The sequence below is a fragment of the Palaemon carinicauda genome, chromosome 4, assembly GCF_036898095.1.
Source record: "Palaemon carinicauda isolate YSFRI2023 chromosome 4, ASM3689809v2, whole genome shotgun sequence".
NCBI classification, from domain to species: domain Eukaryota; kingdom Metazoa; phylum Arthropoda; class Malacostraca; order Decapoda; family Palaemonidae; genus Palaemon; species Palaemon carinicauda.
The window spans coordinates 106,696,179-106,721,178 of record NC_090728.1 but is presented as its reverse complement, the minus strand read 5'-3'; the positions used below and the strand labels follow the sequence as shown (position 1 = coordinate 106,721,178).

Genomic DNA, 25,000 nt, shown 5'->3' with positions numbered 1-25,000 from the left:
ACATAATTATAACGTAATTGATGTCTTCATTCAAGAGTTTACACAGAAAGACAAGTTTAGCGCTTAACGATAAACATTCTCCAACGAAATTATCAAAGTAAGAAACATATGTAAGGACACGTTGATCAAAACAACCAGAGGTTTGGAAAAAATCGCAACTTGTCAGTCAAAGAGTTTAAGAACAAATTATGTAAAACTAGAAAAAAAAAAACAGCCAAGAAATTGTGAAAAATATCTCGGAATGACAATGACAAAAATATAGAGAGAAAATAATCACATTAATAACTGAATAGAGACAATTCAACAAAGCATGCAAACCAGGTCCTAAGTAAGGATGTCGAATTAGCCACCCAATATTTCTTGAACTGGATTTTTGAATTTTGACCATAAAGTCCAGCACTGGGGCCTATGAGGCCATTCAGCACCCATGAGCAACAGAAGGAAACCCCCACAGTTGCACTAAGAAACAAAGCTTAGGGGTCTGACAACAAGATGAAAGGAAAGGGTGGGAATAGTGATACAGTTGAAGGCTAAAAGGTAGGTTAGCTAGGGGACGAAAAAAGAGCAACTACAGTGCATCACTAAAGGTACAATGATGTCCTACTGTAATGTCTCAACCTCCTTCGAGACCACTATTTTCTTTGGTTACAATAAGTCGTATCAGTGACAAACGATCAACGCTTTCTAAAGAGGGGGAAGAAGGAAAATAGAGTCCGAATGTCAAAATTAGTATACCACAAAATGCTTCTTCCATCGTCTTCTTGAAACATCAACCAAAGGAGAAAGATAATGCAATTGGGGTAAATAAATAAAGCTTTTGAAGACGATGATGATAAGTAAATAAAGTGTTTGTCCAAAATTATACGGAAAAGAAATTTTGCATAAGCTGATGAATAGTTAGTGAAGCTTTGCAGATGGAGACGATACACAAATAAAAAACCAAGTTTTGGAGAAGAAACAGATTGATGGCAACCGTTTCGTAAAAAGTGGGAGAAAAGATAGGACCCCAGAACGACTATTTTGAAGAAGATAATGAGGACGAAGAGACTAGATGTATCACAATTTCCGCAACAGCCTAATGAGATGTGGGCGTGCCTTCGTATTTGCATTAAGCGTTTGCCTATCCGGCGAATTAAATGTCATATCACGAACAACCAATTAAGATTAACATGATATACGCGTACATTATGAGAATAACGCGCGATGTTTATTTTGCAACAGATTATGTAATTACCTCGTGAGTGAATGGCGTCCCGGAACGCCCCAGCATGTGACGCCGAGACTCGAATTCGTCCAAAAGGAGAGAAAACGATCAAGGGCTTAATGAGTGGGTTAAGCGAAGACATGTCCCACTTCCAGACAGATGACTCTCAACATAAACGATAGTCTCAGCATCTGGGCGCAACTATTTTGCTTACATTTAAATTCCATGTTCAACATAAAAACATTCGCTGCAAGTTTAAACTTCTGAAGTTCCACCGATTTAACTGTCTAATTAGGAAGATCATTTCACAATCTGGTCGCAATGGCTCCCTTTTCTATCTTTATTTTCTATATCCAATTTCACATACACCAAATACATGGTATTTCTTTGGGTGATATGGATTATAGGCAGCGGTTCAAAACGGTAAAAAACAACACATCTGGGAACCTCGGGAACCGTAAATGATTTTCTTGTGATTCATGGATAAATTCACAAATCACTAAGCTAAATGTTTCCTATTAAAAAATTATAAAAATTATTCATGGGATGGACAGATGGGAAATTTTAAAGAAAATAATACAATTAATATGACTGCATTTATAAGCCCTCATTATTACATTAGAATATATCGCAGGTAAATAAGATCTTTCTGTATTTCACTGCCTATTACCTTAATATAGATTTTGCACAGTTATCATAATGTCTTATAATTACAGCAATGTATAAAATACTAAGAAAAATTAATAATAATAAATAAAAAAAACCGGAGGCAGTTGCTTATGGTACGGGGTCACATTTTGCTTAACAATATAGAGTCAAACTTCTGCATTAGTTGAGCAAGTTTCAAACTGGTTCCAATTACAACTTCTCCATGAATTTTACTTCTTTTCCTTGTATTGTAATTACAATCGAGGTACGTGAAACTAAACATAATTGAAGGCAAATTACCAGGCAAGCTAATTTTCAAAAGTAAAGGCATTGGATAGCAATTATAATGGAGTGGTTACATTGCGGAAAATTGCGAATTATCAAGCCAACTACATAAAATGATTAAACATGTAATTCTATTTGTAAAGACCACCCCCCAACCAAAAATAACTCATAATACTGTTATTACTGTATTTGGAGTCCAAAAGTAATATATATATATATATATATATATATATATATATATATATATGATACCGAAGATAGTTTATGTAGAAAAAGGTTAAACATCTAAATACGCGAGAAACCCACATCCACAAAATCCAAAATCATGACAGAAAACTAATTGAAATCTCCGAATTTATTACTCACTTTGAGTGCAGTCAGGTCCCGCAAATCCAGGATGACATTGACATGATCCCAATATACAGTCGCCGTTTCCAGAGCATCCCTTGGGACATCCTTCAGTGTACTCGGTGGAGACGTCTCCTGTCAGTGACACCTCCTGGGGATCGCCGTCATCGTTATATAAACTCAGGAACCAGTGTCCTTGCTCCAGGTACTTCGTCAGTGTCTGCGGCTGAGACGGTGCCTGATTAAAGAGAATTTCGGACGATATAGATTATTTGATGTTGAAAGTATGCTGAATATATTTTGAAGTGAAGCTTAACATATTAGATAAATGATAATTCAATCTTATTTCCAAGAAGTCAAATAAAGAAGCTGATTTCACAAGTAAATTTGATATCAAAACAAAAAGAATGCCAACAATGAGGCAGTGCATAGCTAGGTCGAGCAGGACGTTACAAAAATCAAAATTGACACAACAAAGATCAATGATATATAGTGAGCTGTGGCAAATCCCTTATTGTTGCATTAATCACGAGAGAGAGAGAGAGAGAGAGAGAGAGAGAGAGAGAGAGAGAGAGAGAGATAGAGAGAGAGAGAGAGAGAGGGAGGATAAAAACCTATTTAACGTTTTCATAAAAATTAATCCGGGAAAAAAGTCAATAACTGATTTTTTTTTCACCAACTTTTGTTTGTAAAGTTGAAACAAGTCCCCGGCTTTAGGTATAGAATTGTTGGAAAGCAATAGATATCGTAATAGTTTGCAAATCTGTTGTCCGTGCTGTAGTCACCTGTTGTATAATTCTATTTGATAGCGTACAGTTCTTGAATACATGCAACATACTAGTTTTCTAAAAATAAAATAAATAGTCTTTACATTATATGTTAAGGGGACGATTGTCACAAGAGTTCGCATTCGTATAGATTCAGATTCTATCGCTCGGTTGGAACTAGGTTCATTAATATACAATGAACTGCCAATACTGCACTGTGAAATAACCATTGTCTTCTTGTTTGTAGAATTCGATAGAAATATGAATACCTTTTTTATTAATTTTCATTTTTTTTGGTGGGGGGTTGGGAGTTCCAGAATAAGCATGAAAATAAAAACTGAAAGAAGTTAAAAATGAACCATTTCATACTACGTGAATGTTTTCGGGAAAAAGACAAAACATTTTCGAAATGTGCGTTTGAAGGTTGATGAACATTGGAGCAATCGTGGAATATTCATAAGCAGTCAGATGATCCTTAAATACAATTCTAAGCTATTTCTGTCAGAGTAATTGTCACCATAATACAGTCAAATATAGTTATAACAAGAGTTATCTACCTGTAAATAAATGAATAAAACCTTTCAATTTATACTACATAAAACAGGATACTGCATAAACGTTTGTTAGTAAGAGGGTAAATAAAGACAGACGATAAAAAAGACTTTGTAAAAGAGGGAGCTTTTAAACAATCTTTAAAAATCCTTTTTGGGAAGCGTTAAAGATCAAAATAAATTACAAAATCTTAAATGTCAGGAAATCACATGTTTTCTTCGAATTGCGTTAATCTTAAGTCAGTACTAAGACAAATGCTGCAGTTAAATAACTGGATGCATAAAATTGACATTATAACCATCATTATTATCATTAATAGCGTAGGTGCATTTCTAGTTGAAAACCTAAAACTTATTAGCTTAAGGGCACAACAGGGAAAGCAGCTAAACGGTGAAAAAGATAGAGGGAAGTAAAACAGGCCAATCATAAAGAAAAACAAACACGAAGAATGACCAAGTTAATAAGGTAAAATAACTTACAGCATGAAACAACATTCCTGTTACTTATTTCTAAAAAAAATAAAAGATAAAATAGAACTCATTTGCATCAAGTTACAACTTCTAAAATTACACAGACTCAATATGATTAGAATGCTCATTCACAACTTGGTTAAGACAGAAATGAAATCTATAGAATTCGACGTGGTATGAAAGCTCACACAAGAAAAGACATCTAATACTGCGTGGTAGATCTTATAGTTTTAGTAGTTCGCTAAGCAAAGAATGATTAGAATTTCATACAGCATACTCATGTGTTGATTGGTTGACGGTGCCATTTATTAGTAGCAACATCAGCGATAAAGACTCCATGATGAGAATCAGGAGCAAATAGGCAAACATTATTTAAACTAATGGAAGAATAAAACCATCAGCTTAGGACATCCAAATCCTCTAAAATCTTGAAAAACAAAATTTACAGATTTTTTTTTTTACAATTAAAAAAAGGAATCAGACCCGGTAAGTTTCTTAAAGGGGAATTTTAAATGAATTGCATGTAAATAACGAAGCAAGCAATGGAAAAATCAAGGAAGTGGGTGGGATTAATTGTCTAGACTTAGACTTACTAACAATCACACGCTGAGAATTGTTAGATTTAATGCCATTCGTCATACTTTGCGACACCATAATGAAGGATAATTTTTTTAAAATAGTAGTTTTTATATGATACTAGTTTAAATAAAAGAGAGAGAGAGAGAGAGAGAGAGAGAGAGAGAGAGAGAGAGAGAGAGAGAGAGAGAGAGAGAGAGAGAGAGAGAGAGAGAGAGAGAGAGAGAGAGATTAATAACGATATCAAATGAATGCGGCAATAAGCGTGCTCTGCAATCCACATATATCAAAAGAAAAAATCTAAATTTGGAAGTCTTCCTAACATCGCAAAACACAACGACTGGTAATGATTTAATTAGATTTGTTGGGAATTACGGTGTGGAGTAATTAGATTATCTGGATATATCAACTCTGATGAAAAATTCGAAAACGTTCAAAAAAAAAAAAAAAAAAAAAATGATTTCAAACTTTATGAAATGAAAATGTTCTAAGTTTTATTGCATTTAATCACCATCATTTGATTATTCAAAAATTCAAACCCTGAGATATTGGCATCATTACTAAAATTAGCATGAGGTATTTCTTATCCTTTTGAAAATGGGTTCATTACGGACTGCTCGAGATGGCAGCGACGAAAATAAAACTAATTTAATTTCATAGCTTCAACAATGAATAAATGAACCCATACTAAAAATGACAACATAAACGAGAGCCAAAATAATACCAATTAACTAGAAAATATTATGAAATTGCTCAGTGACTCTTATAATCCTCAATTAAATTCTGCGGATATTTAATTTGAAGGAAAACTAATACAGGTTTGGCTTTAGATTCGTGTAAAAAATAGTAATAATAATAATAATAATAATAATAATAATAATAATAATAATAATAATAATAATAATAATAATAATATCTGATTCACGTACATAAGAATTCAATGCCAAGAATCTTGAAAATAAAACATGAACACGGATCAGAATATTTTTTTTGGAGTGTGTGTGTGTGTGTGTGCGTGTGTGCGCGCGCGTGAAAGGAAGGACAATCCACGGTTAAAAATTTCCTTTCCTTATGGAAAAATTAATGAGTGGGGTGAGGGATTCGGTGACACCATTTTGGATCTCAATATTCGACAGTCGACCACTTATGAGTCAAAGTTGGAGGATTACGATTAACAGTAACATAAACAATTAACAATATAACTAAACATTGAGATTGGCGTTACGAGAACGATAAAATAATAAATAAATAAAAAAAAAAATATAGTAAGGGTGCGCATAGAAAACAGGACTATTTGCATCATTTATCGTGCCACAAGCAATCAGAAAAAGGAGAAGTAAACAAACCTTTGGAGACCTGGTCGTCCTTCCGGAGCTGGTCTTATACCCAGAAAGAACCTGCAGGAAGTCGTAGGACGTGTGAGTCGGAAGAGCGTTCCTTCTCCCGTAAATTCCGATGGATGAGCCCCTTGGTATAGATACGTCGAACTTGACGTAAGCCGATTCCGTTTGGTAAAACTGCATATTCCAGTAGCCGTAGGGCGGAATCTCGGATCGAAGACGCTCTCCAAGCTCCATCATCTTGAAGGTTGTCCCATCAGGAGGAATCGTCTTTTGAGGTCTGTTCTTGTGTTCTGCCAAGAAACAAGGTTCTTTAGTTTTATATATATGTATGTATATATATATATATATATATATATATATATATATATATATATATATATATATATATATATATATATATATAATATATATATATATATATATATATATTATATACACATATATACATAAGTATATAAATATATATATATATATATATATATGTATATATATATATATACATACATATATATATATATATATATATATGTTGAGAGAGAGAGAGAGAGAGAGAGAGAGAGAGAGAGAGAGACGTATCGTGGATGTTCAGTGATCAAGTTAGGAAAATTTAGTCACTGAAATTTTTTTTGAAGAAAATATTCTGATACCAAAAGATGGGCTTTCAGGACGTGCTGTTCATTATCACATTTAAAAGAAATACAATCTTTCGGCTTTGATAATTTTTCCAAGAGTTTTCATGAAAGGTTACGAGACACTGACATGGCGGGCCTTCTAAAAAATACAAACTGATAAATTCACAAGTGTTACTAACAAATTAGTTACTTCTTTTGGCAATAACTTGGCATAAGGGTTTCGTTTAGTATGTTATATGAAAAATATATACTAATAATGCAATTTGTTCAAGACAAGAAAACGTCATGGACTAAAATGTCTTTAAAAACGATTTAAAATCAACCGACAAACCCATCGGGAAAAAATATTCTCTACAAAACTGAAGAGAGTTGACCGATAATGAAAGAATTCCCAAAACATTATCGAACAACACCGTCCAACTAATTGAGTTGCTAAACAGTGTTGGTTATAAATTAATTGCAATATACATTATCTTACATTATTGAATACAGAATTCACAAATCATCATTCCCAAAATATAAAAAAATTTCTTTTGATTACAAATAATCTTCTCTTTTTCAAACGAATTATGTCTTAAATTAATATAAAACAAAAATGTACCAAAGAGTTTAAAATTGTAAGATTTCAGAACCAGAAAAACAGGGCAGTCTACTTCCAAAGGTAGAATTTATTAAAAAAATTCGCATGGCTTCCTTAGGGTTATTTTGACGTGCAAATTAGCTTTTCAGATATTAAAAAAATGGTATGCTTGTGGACGAGTAAAAAATCGGAAAATATGTGATCATATCAAGATTAAGTGAGGATTCATAACATAGGCAATATATATATATATATATATATATATATATGTATGTGTGTGTGTGTGTGTGTGTGTAACATTATAATGATCCTCTTAGGCCCTTCTCCTAACAAAAACATTGACATTGGGGACTATAAAACTGCTTACAGTATAACAAATGTAACTCAGATATTCCTGAGATAAAACCTTAACTTGTATAAAAGAATCCTTAGTCAAAGGCGGGCTGTTAATCTTCTTTAATTACATTCCATGCAAAAAATACTAGGTCGATTGTTTTCAAATGAACCAAAGGAAAGAAAATCCCATCTGCAAAAAGAAAAAAAAAAAAAAAAAAAAAAAACAGTGAAGTCAGAAGGAAAGCAAAACGACAAGAGAGAAAATTAATGCTGTGATCCGACCAAACATTGAAAGACAGTTTTGTAAGCTCTGTTTCAATGGCACTTTTCAATTAACAATGAACCAAAGAAACGCTAAGAAATGTAAGACAAAGAGATTGAACACCAAACATAAATGTGAACCAATTCCAAATTTACACGGTAGGGGAGACATTCCAAACTATTTCATGGGTGAAGGTAATGAGATGTACCAGGAATAAGCTGACATCTATCTATTAATAATAAAGGTCATACTCATAAGCATAATAAGACCAATAAAAAGTTTATGATATATATCTTTGTTGCTCCCCTTGCGATTAAACGTTAATTACCTAAAGTAGTTGCAGTGTCGAATAAACATTAAATGCCCACAGAGTGCAAGTTTGACGACATAATTGTTTTACGATAATTGCTATTAAAGATGGAATGAAAATCTTCCACCAATATGTTACTTGATTTAGCATGGGCTCTTGTTATGTCAGAAAATACGAAGATTCTAGAAAAAATAAAGGATTTAGTAAAAAAAACAGAAACCAGGAAAATGACAGATTTAATGAAAAGATGAATTAAGTCCTGTCGAGCAGCTTATACTAGCAGTATCGGAAATTATGTGAAAGGAAAGACATAGAGAATACTAAGTATCTTATTTAAAAGTAAAAACAATTCTAATAATGAATGACGTTGCGAAGGTTAGCACCAAGGTTGGCACTCAAGGCTTATAATCATCACCAAAAATGTCAATTGCTGTGACCTTAGATTAGATTAAAGATAAAAATTAGTAGGCATTGAGCAAGGCCTTGAAAAGTAACCAAACAAGAAATTAATTTAAAATAAGATATTCAAGAAAAAAACATCAGCTTAAAAGATGACAAATGGAATAAAAAAATAACAAAAGGATAGTACTGCTCTTGAATAAGAGTAGAAAGACAAAGAATACTGATGAAACCAGAGTTGAGGATAACTGAAGAAGACAGCAAACAGCATTAATTTTTCCTGAGCTGACTCTGAAAATTTAGAGCTGAATATCCAAAACTGTAAAGGTCATGGTAGGTTCCAGATATTCAAAAGTACCTCAAGCTTCCAGACCAGGTTTACCTTTCCTTTCATTCACAAAGATACACATATAGGAAAACGCAGTATATTTCTGAAATCTCATTCAAGGCCTATGTATAGCTTATCAACGATTATCTAATACAGACATAAAATAATGCAGTATATTTTTGCATAAAGTACGATTAAAAGATAACCATACACATACATTTTCACAAACAAATACGAATTAACGGATTTACGTACAATGACTTCAAATAGGGAAGATTTACAATACCACCAATATAAACAAACAATAATAATCTCAGTACTAAAGTTAAAATTAGAAAACTAGTGTAATCAAAGATCATGAAAACCGATTTGATTCCAAGCCAAGCAATGAACGTTAGCGTAGGGTCAGGTTAGGGGGGCTCTTGAAGAGGAAGGACAATGCATGGATTTAAGGATAATGATGTTGATGATGATTATAGTGAAAGGGGGAGGGAGCTTTCCTATCAAGACTAATGGGGGTAAGGGGTTTGGGGTAGACATGCCAACGTAGGCTTAAAAGTTAAAAGAACGTGGCGCTAGATTGATGTTGGCGTCTGACAAGTCCCCCACTAAAGTTTTAATAGGTGTTTGTTCTTTGAAAACATCCACGAAGTAGATCCATCTCGACTACATATTCGAATATAAATCATGGCCTTGCTCTCCATCTATATCCATTTAATTTGCATAAGGGAGTCGGAAACTCGCGAGATATCTTGAAAGGAAAGTAATGACTAACCTAAAGGGGAAAAGCAATTCTCATAATTTGTTTGTTTATTACGATTTCATGAAAATTAACGGATTATCTTGAATACTGGATTGGATTGGATTTATGAATTTGGGCTCTATAATAGACCACAGGGGCCTGTGAGGCCATTCAGTACCCAAATTGCATCTGAGGTATATCACTAAAATTACACTATGTGGTAAAAATTATAAGGTATTGAAAAGCAAGATGGAAGAAAGGAAGCTTGGCTGGATGTAAAGTAGAAGGATATAAAGTAAGTGCAGTACGGTAGGGGAGAAGGAATACCGCAAAGACCCAAAGTAATGCTAAAGGTGCAGCACGTGAGATGTACGGAATTCACTACCCATTAACTCTACGTGTTATCACAAATACTGACAACTGAATGAAAATATTCTATCTATAATATAGAATAAGATGGTTATTTACACAAACAATCAGTGAAATAGATTAAAATAACCGTAATCAGTGCACTGTATTGCCAAACAGCTTGAAAATTTAGCTAATGAAAGGAGCGGAAAGAAACCTTATTATATAAAGGAAGATGATAAGGGATAAGAAATTAAGATATTTCCTTTAAAATACTGTATCCAGATTTACTGTAAAATTAGTTCCAGTTATCGCCAATAAATTTTCTGTGAATAATATTGAAAGCCCATCGTTACTTTCCTTTTCTGCGTGCTTCCCCACACACACTGAGAGTAACAACAATGCCTAACCGTAGTCTAGATTAGGCTCTATGCTCTAGACCTAGAGTAAAGGTCTGCTCTTCAACTTGCCTTACGGTACCCTCGTGTTGCAGGGATTACTATTATAATAATAATTATTACTATTACATTATAAATTGAATATGTTTGCTGCATACTTTGAGAATTTAATGACTTGATGGTTTTTGTTTAACAAGATCAGCTAGTTATTTCAAGAGTTAACGCAATTTAGTCTCTAAAATATATGGCCAAGGATTAGAAATCAATTAAGATATCCATTGACATGGTGTACGATAAACTTGTTAAGTGCATGCCTAAATAAACACTGAATATCTGTAAAAATTACATACTATTTGCAAGTATTGCTTTTATCATTTTACTGAGACATTTGATGGTTAGTTTTGAATTTACTTAATCAGCATAGGCAGATTTACATAGGTTATAATTTGGAGGTGAGTCATTTATATGCATAAACATACAGACGTGAGTTTATCACAACATATGATAATCCTATTTCAATAATCATGGACTGATAAAATACCATTAACAATGTGCAATTTAACAATAATAACGATATTGTAACCATTCACCATGTACAAATATACAAACACGAGAAGATGAACAGAAAATAAACAGCCACGGATGTATCATGTTACATAACATTAAACTGTCCTTAATCGAGAATAATGCGATGGGTAGGGCAGTCCTAATCAATCCAGTTCATTACATGAAAAAAAAATCTTTGCGGATTACATCACATCTTTCAGGTAAATATCAAATTTACGAATGGACAGGAGACATTTTCACTAGCTCTAATGGATGGTAAAAAATCCAAATGGTCATAGTCAATAAAATGGCAACCATCTGGATAAACCAGATGTGTATTATTTGTCAGGAATACAGTTATGTCGACTTTCATGCCAACCATGTAAGGCAAAACATATCCCTGATGTCTGCAGCACTTCAGTTCCCTTTATAAAGGAAATAAACGAATATATATTTCGTTTGCTAGTGAAATAGGAGGCGAAGAAAATATCAGATATAAACATATTTTCCCTAAGGCAAAATAGGTACTGTACATTTTCTATTTGCAATTACATAACAATATGAAAAAAATATATATTGGCGTAGGATCCCGTAAGAGATCTGTTTTGTCTTTTATGCATATTGTTTTTACGCAAAGCGAATCTCTGGAGAAAGAACCAATCTACTTCCGAAACACTTTTCTTGTCTTCCGGCAACGCTTTGGTCAGGATGCAAATATAAGACGCAAACATCCAATATTCGGACGATTCTTCTCTTTCCGGGAAGGAAAACGTTGCAAAGCATATGGAAACAAAGCAATTCCGCAAGAAATTGGTTTTTAGTATGATTCGAGTATATATTCATATTTTGCCCATCGTTTTTTTTTTTTTTTTTTTTTTTATAAAACATTACAAGTAGGATTTATATAAAAAAAATGGAAACCATGATGCAAACCAACCACGGACCTTTGAGCTTATAATAGTAATAATGACTTTCGAAGTTGAATATTCTTCATTTATGCAAGTGAAGACAGGCCATTTTCATTAATGTTTAGTATCTACATTAGCTTCATTAATGCTTTATCTAACTTTTCCTAGCTTCTCTCGTTTTACTAATGTCCTGAGTCTGCCTGCTAATCCATTCTACAAATTAAAAACAAAAATAAAGGCTTTATTTTACTGTTAACTTCAAAGATAATACTTATTAAAACAATTTAATACATATGCTAAATTTTCCCAAGGGAAACCATAGAATCTCAAAACTTTAGGAAGACGTCATAAGAACTTCAAACCTTGTCATATAAAAAACAATGAACTATGCTCGTCTTACCTTCCCACTTGCATTCTATAGTACTACGAAAATCCTTAAATCGCGGAAATTCTAGAGTAACGTATGAACCAACCATTGTATATAACATTTTTAATATTTTCTGCATAAATTATTTACTTGGATGTGAAATCAGGGATTACTAAACTTACAGAATCAGATCTCACTTTCTCTTAGGCAAAATGCAAAGGACAAACACTATGATTTCACACGTTACGCCACTTCAAAACGAGATTGAATATATATATATATATATATATATATATATATATATATATATATATATATATACATATATATACATATATTTATATATATACATATATTTACACACACACACGTACATATATATATATATATATATATATATATATATATATATATATATATATATATATATATATATATATATACACATTATATATAACATATATATATATATATATATATATATATATATATATATATCAATGTACTGTATACATATAATTTTCGCAAGCAACAATAATGTTACTTAACCTAGCATCGGTAACGGAACAATATGTAATGTTAATACTATAGGTAAATAAGGAGCAAAGTGGAAATGGTAGTTAACCAATATGACAGATTTTCTACATTTTTTGTTGATCATATAATAGGCAAACTCTAATATTAGGAACTAACAGTACCAATAATAAAATAAATGCATATACAAATAAATAAAAGGCTATATAGATAGATAGAAAAACAGCCTTGCAGATGGATAGACAACCAGATAGATAAGGAATTTGGTCAAAGCCAAATAACTGGGAAAGGAAATGGAATATCGGGAATCAAACGAAAAAGAACTCTCCGGTCACTGCTCTCCATTCTTCGCACATGAGTTATGATGGCATTTGTTACCCTTATTACTCCTGCCCAAAGGTCTTCTGACCCAAAGATGATGTGGTTCTCAATAAACAAGCTAAAATGAGTCTGGCTGATACAGAAGGAGAGTGCAAGGGACTGATGTTGCCGTTCTTTTTTCTCTGTAGGCGTTGGAACAAATCTGTTGAAAAAATCTCGGCAAAAATAGCTTTTAAAAGGTTGCTTCAGGACCTTCAGCCAAACGTCTAATATATCAAAACCGTTGACTCAATTACAGCTCACCTTAAAAATAAATATTCACCTGTACTGCTGAGTTTCTCAAGACTAACTGTGACATATCCTAGTCGGTTAACCTCGCAAATAACAGAGGTAACTGAGACTTGTGCACATAGCTAAGATTTATAATGAACATCCAATTTAAGAGAAAACCTTCATTTAAAAACACGTGAACAAAGTAGAACCCTTCTCTTTGTATACACATATTTCTTAATTCTCCTTATTCAACCAATAACCCATCTTAAGCAAAAATAAAAAAAAAGGAAAAAAAAATCTATAACATATGGAGAATTTCCCAAACCCTCGTATAAAACAAGGAAGCTTATAAAAGATTAAACTTACTCACCCTTTATAACTGTCTAAAAAATAAAAGGCAATATAAATCTGATTCCAAATACGAAACAGTTCCCCTTTATATATTAGGCAAAATAAATGACACATCAGGAAAAGGTGTGTGGGGCTTGCTGGGAGGAAAATGAGTGAATTCATTTTCTCTTACCTGATATTTTATCGTGCAACAGAGGCGTGACACATGGTGTACTCAGAGAGAGAGAGAGAGAGAGAGAGAGAGAGAGAGAGAGAGAGAGAGAGAGAGAGAGAGAGAGATAATGAAACAAGCAAACGTTAAACTATCTGCATGTAGATGTAGGTCTAATAAGACGATTAACAGATACAAAAATTCACTTATGGACAGAAAGACTTCGTATAAAAGTGAAATTTTATTTACCTAACTTTATTATTTACCAGTGATTTAAATTTTGGAAACAGACTATAACCTACTGTACAGCGTAAGCAAAGTTACTTACATAGGGTGTGAAAATATTAAATATTATAGACACAAGTAACGGCAATGATATTCTTTCGCAACTTATAATGCATCAGATTAGTCTTTATTAAAAGTAATGTTAGTCGCAAATGATGCAGGTTAATTCATTATTCATCCAGCCATAATCTTAAAAGTTAATAACATTTATGAAAATTTTCTTGAATTGACTGGAAGCACCCATTGGTTGAAATTTTAGCTGAGGAGAAACCTCTTACAATAATGATGAAAATATCTTAGTCTCCCAGAATTATTTACACCAAGGTGCTCATAGCGTTTCAAAATAAACGAAAGAACATAATAGGAAATAAAATCAGCATTACCGAGTTACAGATACTGGTCAAGAAATTTACGTCACAAGACCAAATATCGCCGTACATACGCAAATGCATGTGAAAACACGGCTATGCAATAGATTTATCGTCACAATAATGATCTCACTAAGTAACGTGTTATACACAGGACTTCATTTCAGTGGTTCTCGTTTCGTTAAATGCAAAAAAGCAAGCCTGCATCATGAGAAGGGCAAATCCGTCCTTAAACTTCCTGTTGCAGGAATTGGAAGATGTACCATGTTTTACCGAAAATGAGAATGGCATTATTGACGGACTCGTCTTTATATTAATGCCCCGTAAAATCTAACCCTAAATATTTCCCACAAAGAAAAAGGGGTGTAGAACGTACTGATCTCTAGTTTTATTTATTTTATTTTATTCTTTTTTTTAACCATCAGTCTGTTATTTTTTTTAGTTTATTACTTGTATGTTTAACTGAAACTCAAAATTTTATTTGGGTAGAATGTAGTTTGTTGGGACATGCGATATGTTTCTTATTACTAGCCAAATCGTTATTCCTTATGGGTAAGATGTTCTTTACTATGATCCGATAACATGAAGTTATTTTGTCCTTTTGAAAATATAATTTCGAGTGCTGCCCATAGTCTTTTTTTTTTTTGTGTGTAGGAGAGACTTACGAAGGGGGTCCGGGGGCTTGCCCCCTGGTAGGGGTTGTGACCTGGGAACTACTAGGTTAGGTTAGGTAGGTTTGTGGTGTTTGTATGATAGCAATAGTGTTTGGGGGATCATTAGGAAGCATTTACAAAATTAGTGAATTTATTATTTCATTCTTAAACTTCCCGTGAAAAATTCGATAAGTGATGATTTTTACTCTATTTTCTGGCGATCGCGACCCTGTCCTAGTATGTAGTTTGTTGGGACAAGCATTTACAAAACTAGTGAATACAATTTCATTCTGCGATCATTCCCTTGAAGAAGGGCCGATTTCGGACATTTTTTACTCTATTTTCAGGCGGTTCCAGGCCTGTCCCAACAAACTACAAAGGTTCCTTTTATTTCATTAGTAATAACTAGATATTTACAAAATAATCAAACAACATGCTTTCCCAGTGCACACTTCGAAAATATTTATATATAAAAATATAAAAAGGATACTATTGCCTACAGATTTTTATTTAAAAAAAAATCTAATTAGGATACTATTGACTACATGGAATAGCCATAAAATCATGACCTTTTTTCAAATTTTCCAAACACAGTGAAAACTTATAAATTTATAAACAAAACGCCTTTATATACTTATTTTTTCCTTATCTGCAGTCTTAATTCGATATTTAGAAATAATAAAAATATTTTGGTAAGCTCTTAAAACTTATATCAAAGGACGATGATTTCGACAGGACCAAGTGGTTCTTTTCGCTAAATAACATATTTTAAAACTTAACGTAAGAAGCAATGGTATAGTCCTCATAGCCTATTTTTAAAAACAAAGCTCGTAAACCTTACTTGTATATATTATAACTTCATGCCGTTATTAAAGGGGTCAATTCTAATGCATTATAAAATAATAAAAGACATAACTTAATCATTAATAACTAAACAAATGAGAATGTGGTTATAAGAAAAAAAAACTTGCAAAATAAAAAGTGAAAACTGAACTAAAACCAAATTAATTCCTGCATAAAACATATTAAATTTGGAAAATAAAAAATAAGAAGCATAAAAACATGCAATGATGGACAAGTAAATACATCTACTAAATTATATTAGACTTGGGAAGATTTACTGTACCTGATTTTGCGTTCGGGAAGAAACCATTGAGAAGACAGGAAACAAGAAAGCGAATAAATCAGCCTTTGATTACATTAAAATGATTTTGTCACTCAACAGATTCTAAGGAGTTTAATTATGAGTGCCCTATTGTTACTCTAAATTATTTTAAATGTATATATCCAACCCATTAAGAGCATTTCATGGTACGGTGAAACTTCATGAAAGCATTCATGTAAGAGCGCTTTACAAATTTGTCTGTTCATGGGTCCGTTGTGGTCATCCTCAAAGAAACCAATTAGACTTTAGAAAAGTAGGTCTAAAAGGTTTTGTGCAAAGGGTCACCACTAACTAAAGAGACCCAGTTGTCTATTCATCTCCAGCTTAAATTTTTTCTTCGTAAAACTAAAGCAGGTTCTAATTTGTGAATTTGAAAACCGAAAACAACAATGATTTTCCTTATCTTATTCCTTTTTGTCAATGGTTCTTACCTACTGATAAAATATTGGTTATTAGTTCAGGTTTCATTTTCGAGGACAAAGAGGAGGTTTCATCTCACCTTCTAGTTCTCTTTCAACCTCAGGCGAAAGGGGTGGGATGGTTGGGGATGGGGTGGTGGAGGGGGAGTTAGGATCTACTTTACACTTTTTGGGAGGATTATCTACACTAGTTCTATCAGAGTCAGCGGGGCTATAACTTGGGTAATCTGAAATTCGATTACCAGGTCTGCTCTCAGGTAGAAAAGATGTAGGAATTGGAATGCTATGGGTGTTTGCTGCAGCACCGTCTGCCTGGCAGGGGCAAGGGCAGCTGCATTGCTCTGTTGCTGAAGGTGGATTTTTGGAAACTAGTCGACTAGCTATTATACCAGCAGGGTGATCTGACTGAGAGCCTGTTACAAGGTTTTTGTGTGAATTGATGGTATCACTGTAAGTATGATTACCCAAAACTGTTAGAGACAATCTAGCAATATGTTGCTGATCGTCGGGTTTAACTATGCTGATATCAGCCTCCTGATCTTTTTCTGCGGTTGGCACTGATACAGAGATTAAATATAATGGTTTGCTCCTTCCTCCAGTCCCAGCATCAGATTGGTTATCATCATCTGTTGAAATACTAACATTCACAGTTACTGACTTGGGCTTTCTAGAAATAGACTGTACCTGACTTGGAGTGCTTGGGAAAAGGGGGTTCTGGTGATGAGATACAAAGCCATCCTCAAAAGTAGTTTCCAATTGCTTTCCATATGGGATTTCTGTTTCTTCTGGATTATGACTAGATACCATTGAAGGGTTGTGATGGCTTAATTCCTCTCTTTCTTTCAACTTTTCTTCATAATGTTCTCTATCTTCATTCCATGGTTCAGTGGAATGTGAACTATAGCTCAGAGAGGATACTGGTTCATGATACGTCACATGATGCCTGTCACTGTGATGGACACTTCGTAAGTTTCTTGATTCGGCTGTTGATGAACCATGAGTCTCTTCCGCAACAGTGGAGGAGGTATAAGTACCTAATCCATGCATTCGTGGCTCTCTATCAACTGCTGTGGTACCAGTGTAATGATCACTTAAATGAGCCTGCTGGTAAGGAGGGGGTGATTCTGACTTTTGGATGAGAAACTTTGGAATACTCAAGAAATTACTATACTCAAATGCACGTTGCTGTGAAGTGCTACTATCAAAATCTGAAACTCGCACAGGCTTAGGTTCTAAAGGTGGTGATCTAGTAGGCAAGAACTTAGCTGTGTATAAATGTGCCGATGGACCTGCAGGAGGGTTTGAAGGTGTAACAGGATGTGGAGCTGGTGTAGAAGCCTGTGTTGTTGACTCTGTTATCGTTGTTTCAATATCTTTTTTAACGGTAGGTGATTCTTCTCTAACATGATGATGCGAAGCAGGGGAATAGTCAGGCCCAGTATCTAGTGATCTATGTGACCAAGAGCTAGAATCCAATTGTACAACTTCTATCTCAACTACTTCCTCTTGCCCCTTTGGTAATAATTTGACTTGGGGTTCAGCAATATCCAGTTGAAAATCTTCTTTCATCAATGACATTGCTCTTAAACCTGATGGATAATGTGTAACACTCTGGACTAAATTAGTTGGCACTACATGTAATCTCCTAACTGGTTGAACGGTAATAATTTCTGGGCTACGGAAACCTGCTTCTGTCTCGCCAATATCTTCACTTTTACTTAGTATTACATCATCTGAGTCATCTCCTTCATCCTGAACATCATCAAAATCTTTTCCACCACCCTGACTGGGTCGTGTATGTGAATTTTTATCAGAATAATCATCAAAATAGTAAAGATTATCTTCATCATCATTATAGTAATACTCATCATGATCATCAAGATCATAATCAAAGATGTGTGGAAATAATTCTACTGCTAAACGTGGTCTAGAACGTGAAGCACTTAAAGAATCATAGTAATCAGGTGACCTTTCTACATCACGATACTTTGGAACTCCAAGTGATCTCAGGATTCTTGACGGGTACTGCTCAGGGTCTGCTAAAGAAAGACTTTCACCAAGAATATAAGACGGATCATAGGTATCTGCAGAACTCTGGTTTAGAGACTGTTTCTCTTCTTCAACAGATATTTCAGTTACCGGGGGTACTTCATCCTCCCTTGTATAATTACTATTTGCATACCCATACCTTGAAAACCATGCATTGATAGAGGTTGAAATGTTTTTTCTCTTATTAATTTGCCCATCTTGAGTAAGAGAAAATCTTAGAGTTCCAGTTTTCTGTGAAGCTGGCAAAGGCAACATAATCTCACTAGGTGGATAAATAATGGAATCAGTTTCTAGTGTTTTCTTCGCAGAGGAGGAAAAGGATGTTATCTCAGAAGAATTAGTAACGTTAACTTTAGGTCTTGGAGGTAATGTAGGGAATGCTCCCATCCATGACCTTAATGGTTTGCTTTGACGTTTTGTTTTGTCTCTTTGAATGCTTGATGAAGCCCGTGGGTCATCACCAACCATGATATCTGGGTCAAAATCAGTCCAATACATTGACAAGTCTTCTAATGTAGCATTAGTTTCACCAGTAATTATGTCAGAAGGATTGGGAATTGACTCAGGAAAATCTGTAGACATATTTCCCTGCGTGTTATTTTCCAATTCATATTCAACAACATCAGCATGGCCTTCATTAGGCTTGTTACCATATATATAGTCAGTTTCAGTGACAGCTACACTTTCTTCATCCCCTTTTTCGCCAACATCACTATATTCAACAATCTGGCTAACAACATCTGTGTCACTAGAATAGTCATCATTGGGAAGGCTCAAGTTTGAAACTGCATCAGAATCTATTGATTCATCGCCTTCACTGTATTCAACAACATCTATTACAGGGGCATAAACCTCGCGTATATTAGATTGGATGACTTTAGTACGGTAGCTAGCCTGAGAGGAACGGTCTTGGTTTGGAGTGTTGTCTGACAAAGAAGCCTTTTCTAAGGAAGCCTCATCTATGTCTATTATTTTTGGTGATATTTTTGAAGGAGGATCTGTAACAAGTAAAATAGAAGAACGTTCTGAACTAGCACTTTCAACTCCCTCCTGTGTATATATAAGTGTGGATGTAAACAAATTATCACCATGAGATGGCAGTGTGTTGGGTGGTATGGTTCCATCTGATTCACTACTTTTAGTGTTGATAGAAAGTGTAGTAGGGGGGAACACAGTTATGGGATTAGAGGATGGAAGGGAAGCTGGATAAGTTGGGGAATTTAACTGCGGGTTAGGTGGAGGTGAGTTTTGCAATGGAGGGTCAGTATCCATGCGGGGGGGATCTAGATCATGCTGCACACTCCTACGCATGCGGCGGGGAGACAACTTGGCGATGGGTTGGTCAAGGAGGTATTGGTAGGGCCGTTGTTCCTGTATGGCATTATACAGAAAGAGGAACCCATCATCATGAAGTGTAGGGCTATGGTCGTATCGTCCCCGACCTTTGTGGTTACCTCGAGATTTCGCCTGACCAGGATGTGCCTCGTCGCTAATCACGGCAGGATCTTCAACCAGAACAGCACAACCTCCGTGGGACCAAGCTAGGCTGCTTGTTGCTGTAACAAAAAAGTAAAAGTATATCAGAAACACTAAAAATTATATAGATTCAAGAATTTCAGTAGTAATAACTACATCGTACACTTTTTCTAGCTTATGAAAAATTTGTATCATAGAACATATTGAGGTTTAAAATTTTAAAAAGACTGAGATTTCTTATGCATTGAAAAGAACAAAATATCCATGTGTATGTATACATAATATATATATATATATATATATATATATATATATATATATATATATATATATGTATATACATATATATATATATATATATATATATATATATATATATATATATGTCTAGAGGCAAAATTTCCCTTTGTATGCATAGTCTTTGTGGAAAAATATTAATGACAATAGCACAAAATCAGTCACACAGTGCCGTTAAGCTAACCATTCATTGCTTCTTCCTTGTTTTTTACCCCATTTTCATGTCATTTAATAAAGGCAAAAATAGTCATCTCTAGATAGGCTCCTTGTCAAAATTAAATTCAAGTGTTTAAAAAAAAGACAACCAAATATCCATAACGCGTGAATGAAGTCACTCGGTTAGTGATAGTGAACGTCGTTCAAGAGAGAGTTCTCAATATTTCATCAGAAACGCTCATGGCTGGGCATTCTCCTTCCAAGCAGTACCCTCACGCCAGCCTTGACTCTCCTCATAGGTAAAGTGCAAGTTAATTTGTCAATTTTTTTTTTTTCATTATTGTGACTTATTAATTTGTATTCATTTATAATGTTACAGGTTATAGTTTTTTCACTAAACTCCATTACATACCTTGAAAATGAGTATATACTGTATGTGTATTTATTGACGTGGAATGCATCAAGTGAATTTACTTTATTTCTTATCGGAAAAATTATTCTCGAATACAAGCATTTTAGGGCATAAGATCGCTCCCAAAACGAATTAAACTCGTTAACTTAGCTACTACTGTATATATATATATATATATATATATATATATATATATATATATATATATATATATATATATATATGTATATATATATATATATATATATATATATATGTGTGTGTGTGTGTGTGTGTGTAGGTGTGTGTGTGCAGCTATGCATTTACAATTCAACTTCAAAATTATTATATATATGTTTGTTTTTATCACAGGATATTTCTCTGAAGAAAAATGTCCTTTGATTACATAAACTGACATTTCCAATTAAAATTCTCTCAGGTCATTTTGACTGCCAGATATAAACAACGCCAATTATTATACGGAAACAAAAATTTCAAAGTATCTAAGCACGCAAGAAATGTACAAATTAGAACAAAATAGGGCCATAATTCTACATTTTCTGACTTGGGGAAAAATATGTACCCTATCACAGGTATGGGAGATGCTAAGAAGGGATAAGAAAATCTCCATCATAGAAGAAAGTGCTATTTTACCCTTGATGAGAGATGCTAGAGACCATGGTTGAGTAAGGGGCTGCATAAAAATGACAACAAGTACCAACAAAAGTTTTCCCTTATAAACAATAGGCCATTTAAAAACATTTTATCAGAAGTAGCAACTTGAAGGTTCCATTCACGCACAATGGTAAGTATTTCTAATTTCTAATTGAACTAAAACTTCAAGGGACCACATTTACATGAAAAAGGAAAGTCTACAGTAATACCTGCTGACATATAAGATATTATCTATCAACGATTTCCAAAGAAGAAGAAAAATACATGTAGCTGGTACATAAAAATCAGAGCTAATATCTATAAAATACTCTATATGTAAAGAAAAAAAAAATTTCGATAAATTATCATACTCAAGTTTAAGTAAGCATCGACAATGGCCAGGTCATTGGGTGTCTTAGCTTAATTAGACAAGAGGTCTTATTTCAGAATTATATGAAATTTTACATATGGTCAAGATTTTTACCTTTTTGAACAGATAGAAAACCATGAAATGGTTAATGCCTAAACACTTGTAACAGATCTTAGGAAGGCGGTGCAAAAGGCAATGGGACGCAAAGAAGTTTACAAATTAGAAGATTAGGTGATTGAGAGAGAGAGAGAGAGAGAGAGAGAGAGAGAGAGAGAGAGAGAGAGAAAGAGAGAGAGAGAGAGAATGAATGTTTCTATTATTCCCATTAGACTTCTCTAAACAGGTACTGAATATAAGGTCTTTAAAAGTTTAAACATGTGACTTAATTTAGACAGTTTCACAATTTCTGCAAATACATCAGAGAAAAGCGAAGATATAATTATAAATTCTACGGATAGAATCCTGTATATAATCCAGCAGATTTGCACTAGACTTCTAAATACTTCAAACAAAATGAATAGGGTACTTATTTCACTCTAATACCCATCATTAAACATCATATGAATGCGTTAACAAAAGTCTATAAAAATTCTTATTTGTGTTGAAAGGTCATTAAAAATAAAAGGGAGATCGTGGAAAGTTCCTCTAAAACCCCGAACAGGTTTAAAATTATATAAAAAAGGATACGAGAGCTACAAAAAAAAAAAAAAAAAAAAATAGTGTAATTTTCGATGATTTACTGTCACATAAATTCGTACAAGGAAATTCAACTCGCATTAATCTCTCGTAACATACAGTATAGCGACTGATTTATAATGCTGTGAAACAGCCAAGAACTTGCGTTATGCAACATGTTCCCGATTTCGCTAATTCTTCGATCAGTAAAGTTATGCAATCTTAGGTCTGGCAAATAGTTGATTCTTCACTTAATATTCCTCAAGACTAGTTATCTCAAACCATTAATATCTGCTGAAAATCGTAACTTTTATAATAATAATAATAATAATAATAATAATAATAATAATAATAATAATAATAATAATAATAAATGTCTACTAAATACATGTTTTTGATTTTGGAATGAAGACTAAATTTACAAAGATGTATATCAATGATATTTGAATACACTCTAAATAAAATGATGGTAACAGGGGACATATAAAGAAAAAAATAATCTGCCAGGTATTATTCTCAGGGCTTTCATAACTTCCGGAAAGCTTTAAACAATCCTGATTTGGTTATATAAGAAAAATAGACATATCTAGATACTAGAGAATTGTCCGTAGTAGACCTAAACCACTTCCCCACACATTACCACACACAAAAAAGACGAATAAAAAAAAAGTAGAAAAAAGAACAGGAAGAAAGAAATAGGAAGAGCATGTGCTAGAACCTCCAGCAGTTTTTGCTGCGGTGTATGTGTGTGTCAATGGCCGACATACAAACGAGGGGGATAGGCTACCTCGCCAACAAACGCTTCGGAAAGAAAGACCCACACAGACACTGAAGGAATAGTAAACGAGAACAGGGAGAAATAATTCAGAAGTGAAGAGCAGCTTTGCATCGCTACCGTTTCTAGAGATGTCTTTTAAAATGACACTTTTAGGAGAATGGGAATAAAAAACTATGAGAAAAAGAGCTAAATTAATTAAAAGATAAAAAATATATTTTCAATTCAGGAAAATTGTCAGGACACTTCGCATCACTTACACATACAATGAAAACGGAGTCAATAATGAAACATAATAAGCAGATGTATAAGCAAAACAAATGTTCTGCTCATACGGTGCGATAACCATGCATACATATGCACATGATATTATAAGTGAATATGATCATACCGTTGAGACCACAGCATAATATATCCAGGAAAGTTTGGAATGAAAAATCTCTATGGAAAACTTAGGCTAATGTAAAATAAGCAGCGGAACAACATCAAAGAAAATGGAAGTTGAAATAAAATAAGCAACGATAAAAATAGGACTCAAGGACAAAATATGTTCCAGCCTCTTTGAAATTTTCTTGGCGAAGTCTGGAAAGTTGTAAAACTTGGCCCACCACCAGCACGGTGCTAATAACGTTAATGTTGGGGGAGGGAGACCGGGATATCAGACGAGGAGGGGGAAGGTAGGGGGAACCAATGGGAGTGTGTTTGGGTATTAGCAGGCAAGAGGGAGAGCAGGGAGCTGGAGTGAAACGAGAGGGAGGAGTACTATAAGGGAGCAAAGAGAGCAAGATTATGGCTTTTGGGGGCAAAGCCTTTCAGTTTCTTTTACTGCAATCAACTGCAACCCAAAGAATATTGCGTCCGAGTCAAAGACAAAAAATTGTAATTGAGGAAAAACCTCTTCGCCATTCCATGAGTTACTGAATGATTAATTTCTTATCTATTTGCTAAATATCACACCCTTTACGCCTGGAATAGTAAAGATTATAATACAGAAATGCAGTAGACCTCTTATTTATTAGTTGAGTTCTCCTGCCAAGGCTTATTCATATTAAGTAAAAAAAAAAAAATCTATACTATTAATACTATCAAATAAATATTCAAAATAGTAGGCAAAACCAATGGTAAAGAAGATTTCTTCGATGAGTTCATTTCTATTATAATCACTATTCTTTGATGTTTTAATAAATATAGAATTTACTCCAAATGGGACCCTAAAGCGATCCACTAATCTGATAACTTATAATTCAAAATTTCTTCTTGCTAACAATATACGAAATACAGTACGAAT

At 33.8% G+C, this 25,000-nt stretch overlaps 1 protein-coding gene across 4 annotated transcripts in view; it reads right to left on the bottom strand.

Annotated features, from left to right (window-relative positions):
• The window catches only part of LOC137640087 (teneurin-m-like), a 551,305-nt gene that overhangs the window by 127,135 nt on the left and 399,170 nt on the right, over positions 1–25,000 (bottom strand). For all 4 annotated transcript variants that reach the window (XM_068372541.1, XM_068372544.1, XM_068372543.1 and 1 more), the window contains exons 5-7: positions 16,950–20,474; positions 6,197–6,483; positions 2,504–2,723 (exon numbers count right to left, since the gene is read on the bottom strand). In XM_068372541.1, the coding sequence (XP_068228642.1) occupies positions 2,504–2,723; positions 6,197–6,483; positions 16,950–20,474 (4,032 nt within the window). The remainder of the gene's footprint in view (positions 1–2,503; positions 2,724–6,196; positions 6,484–16,949; positions 20,475–25,000) is intronic.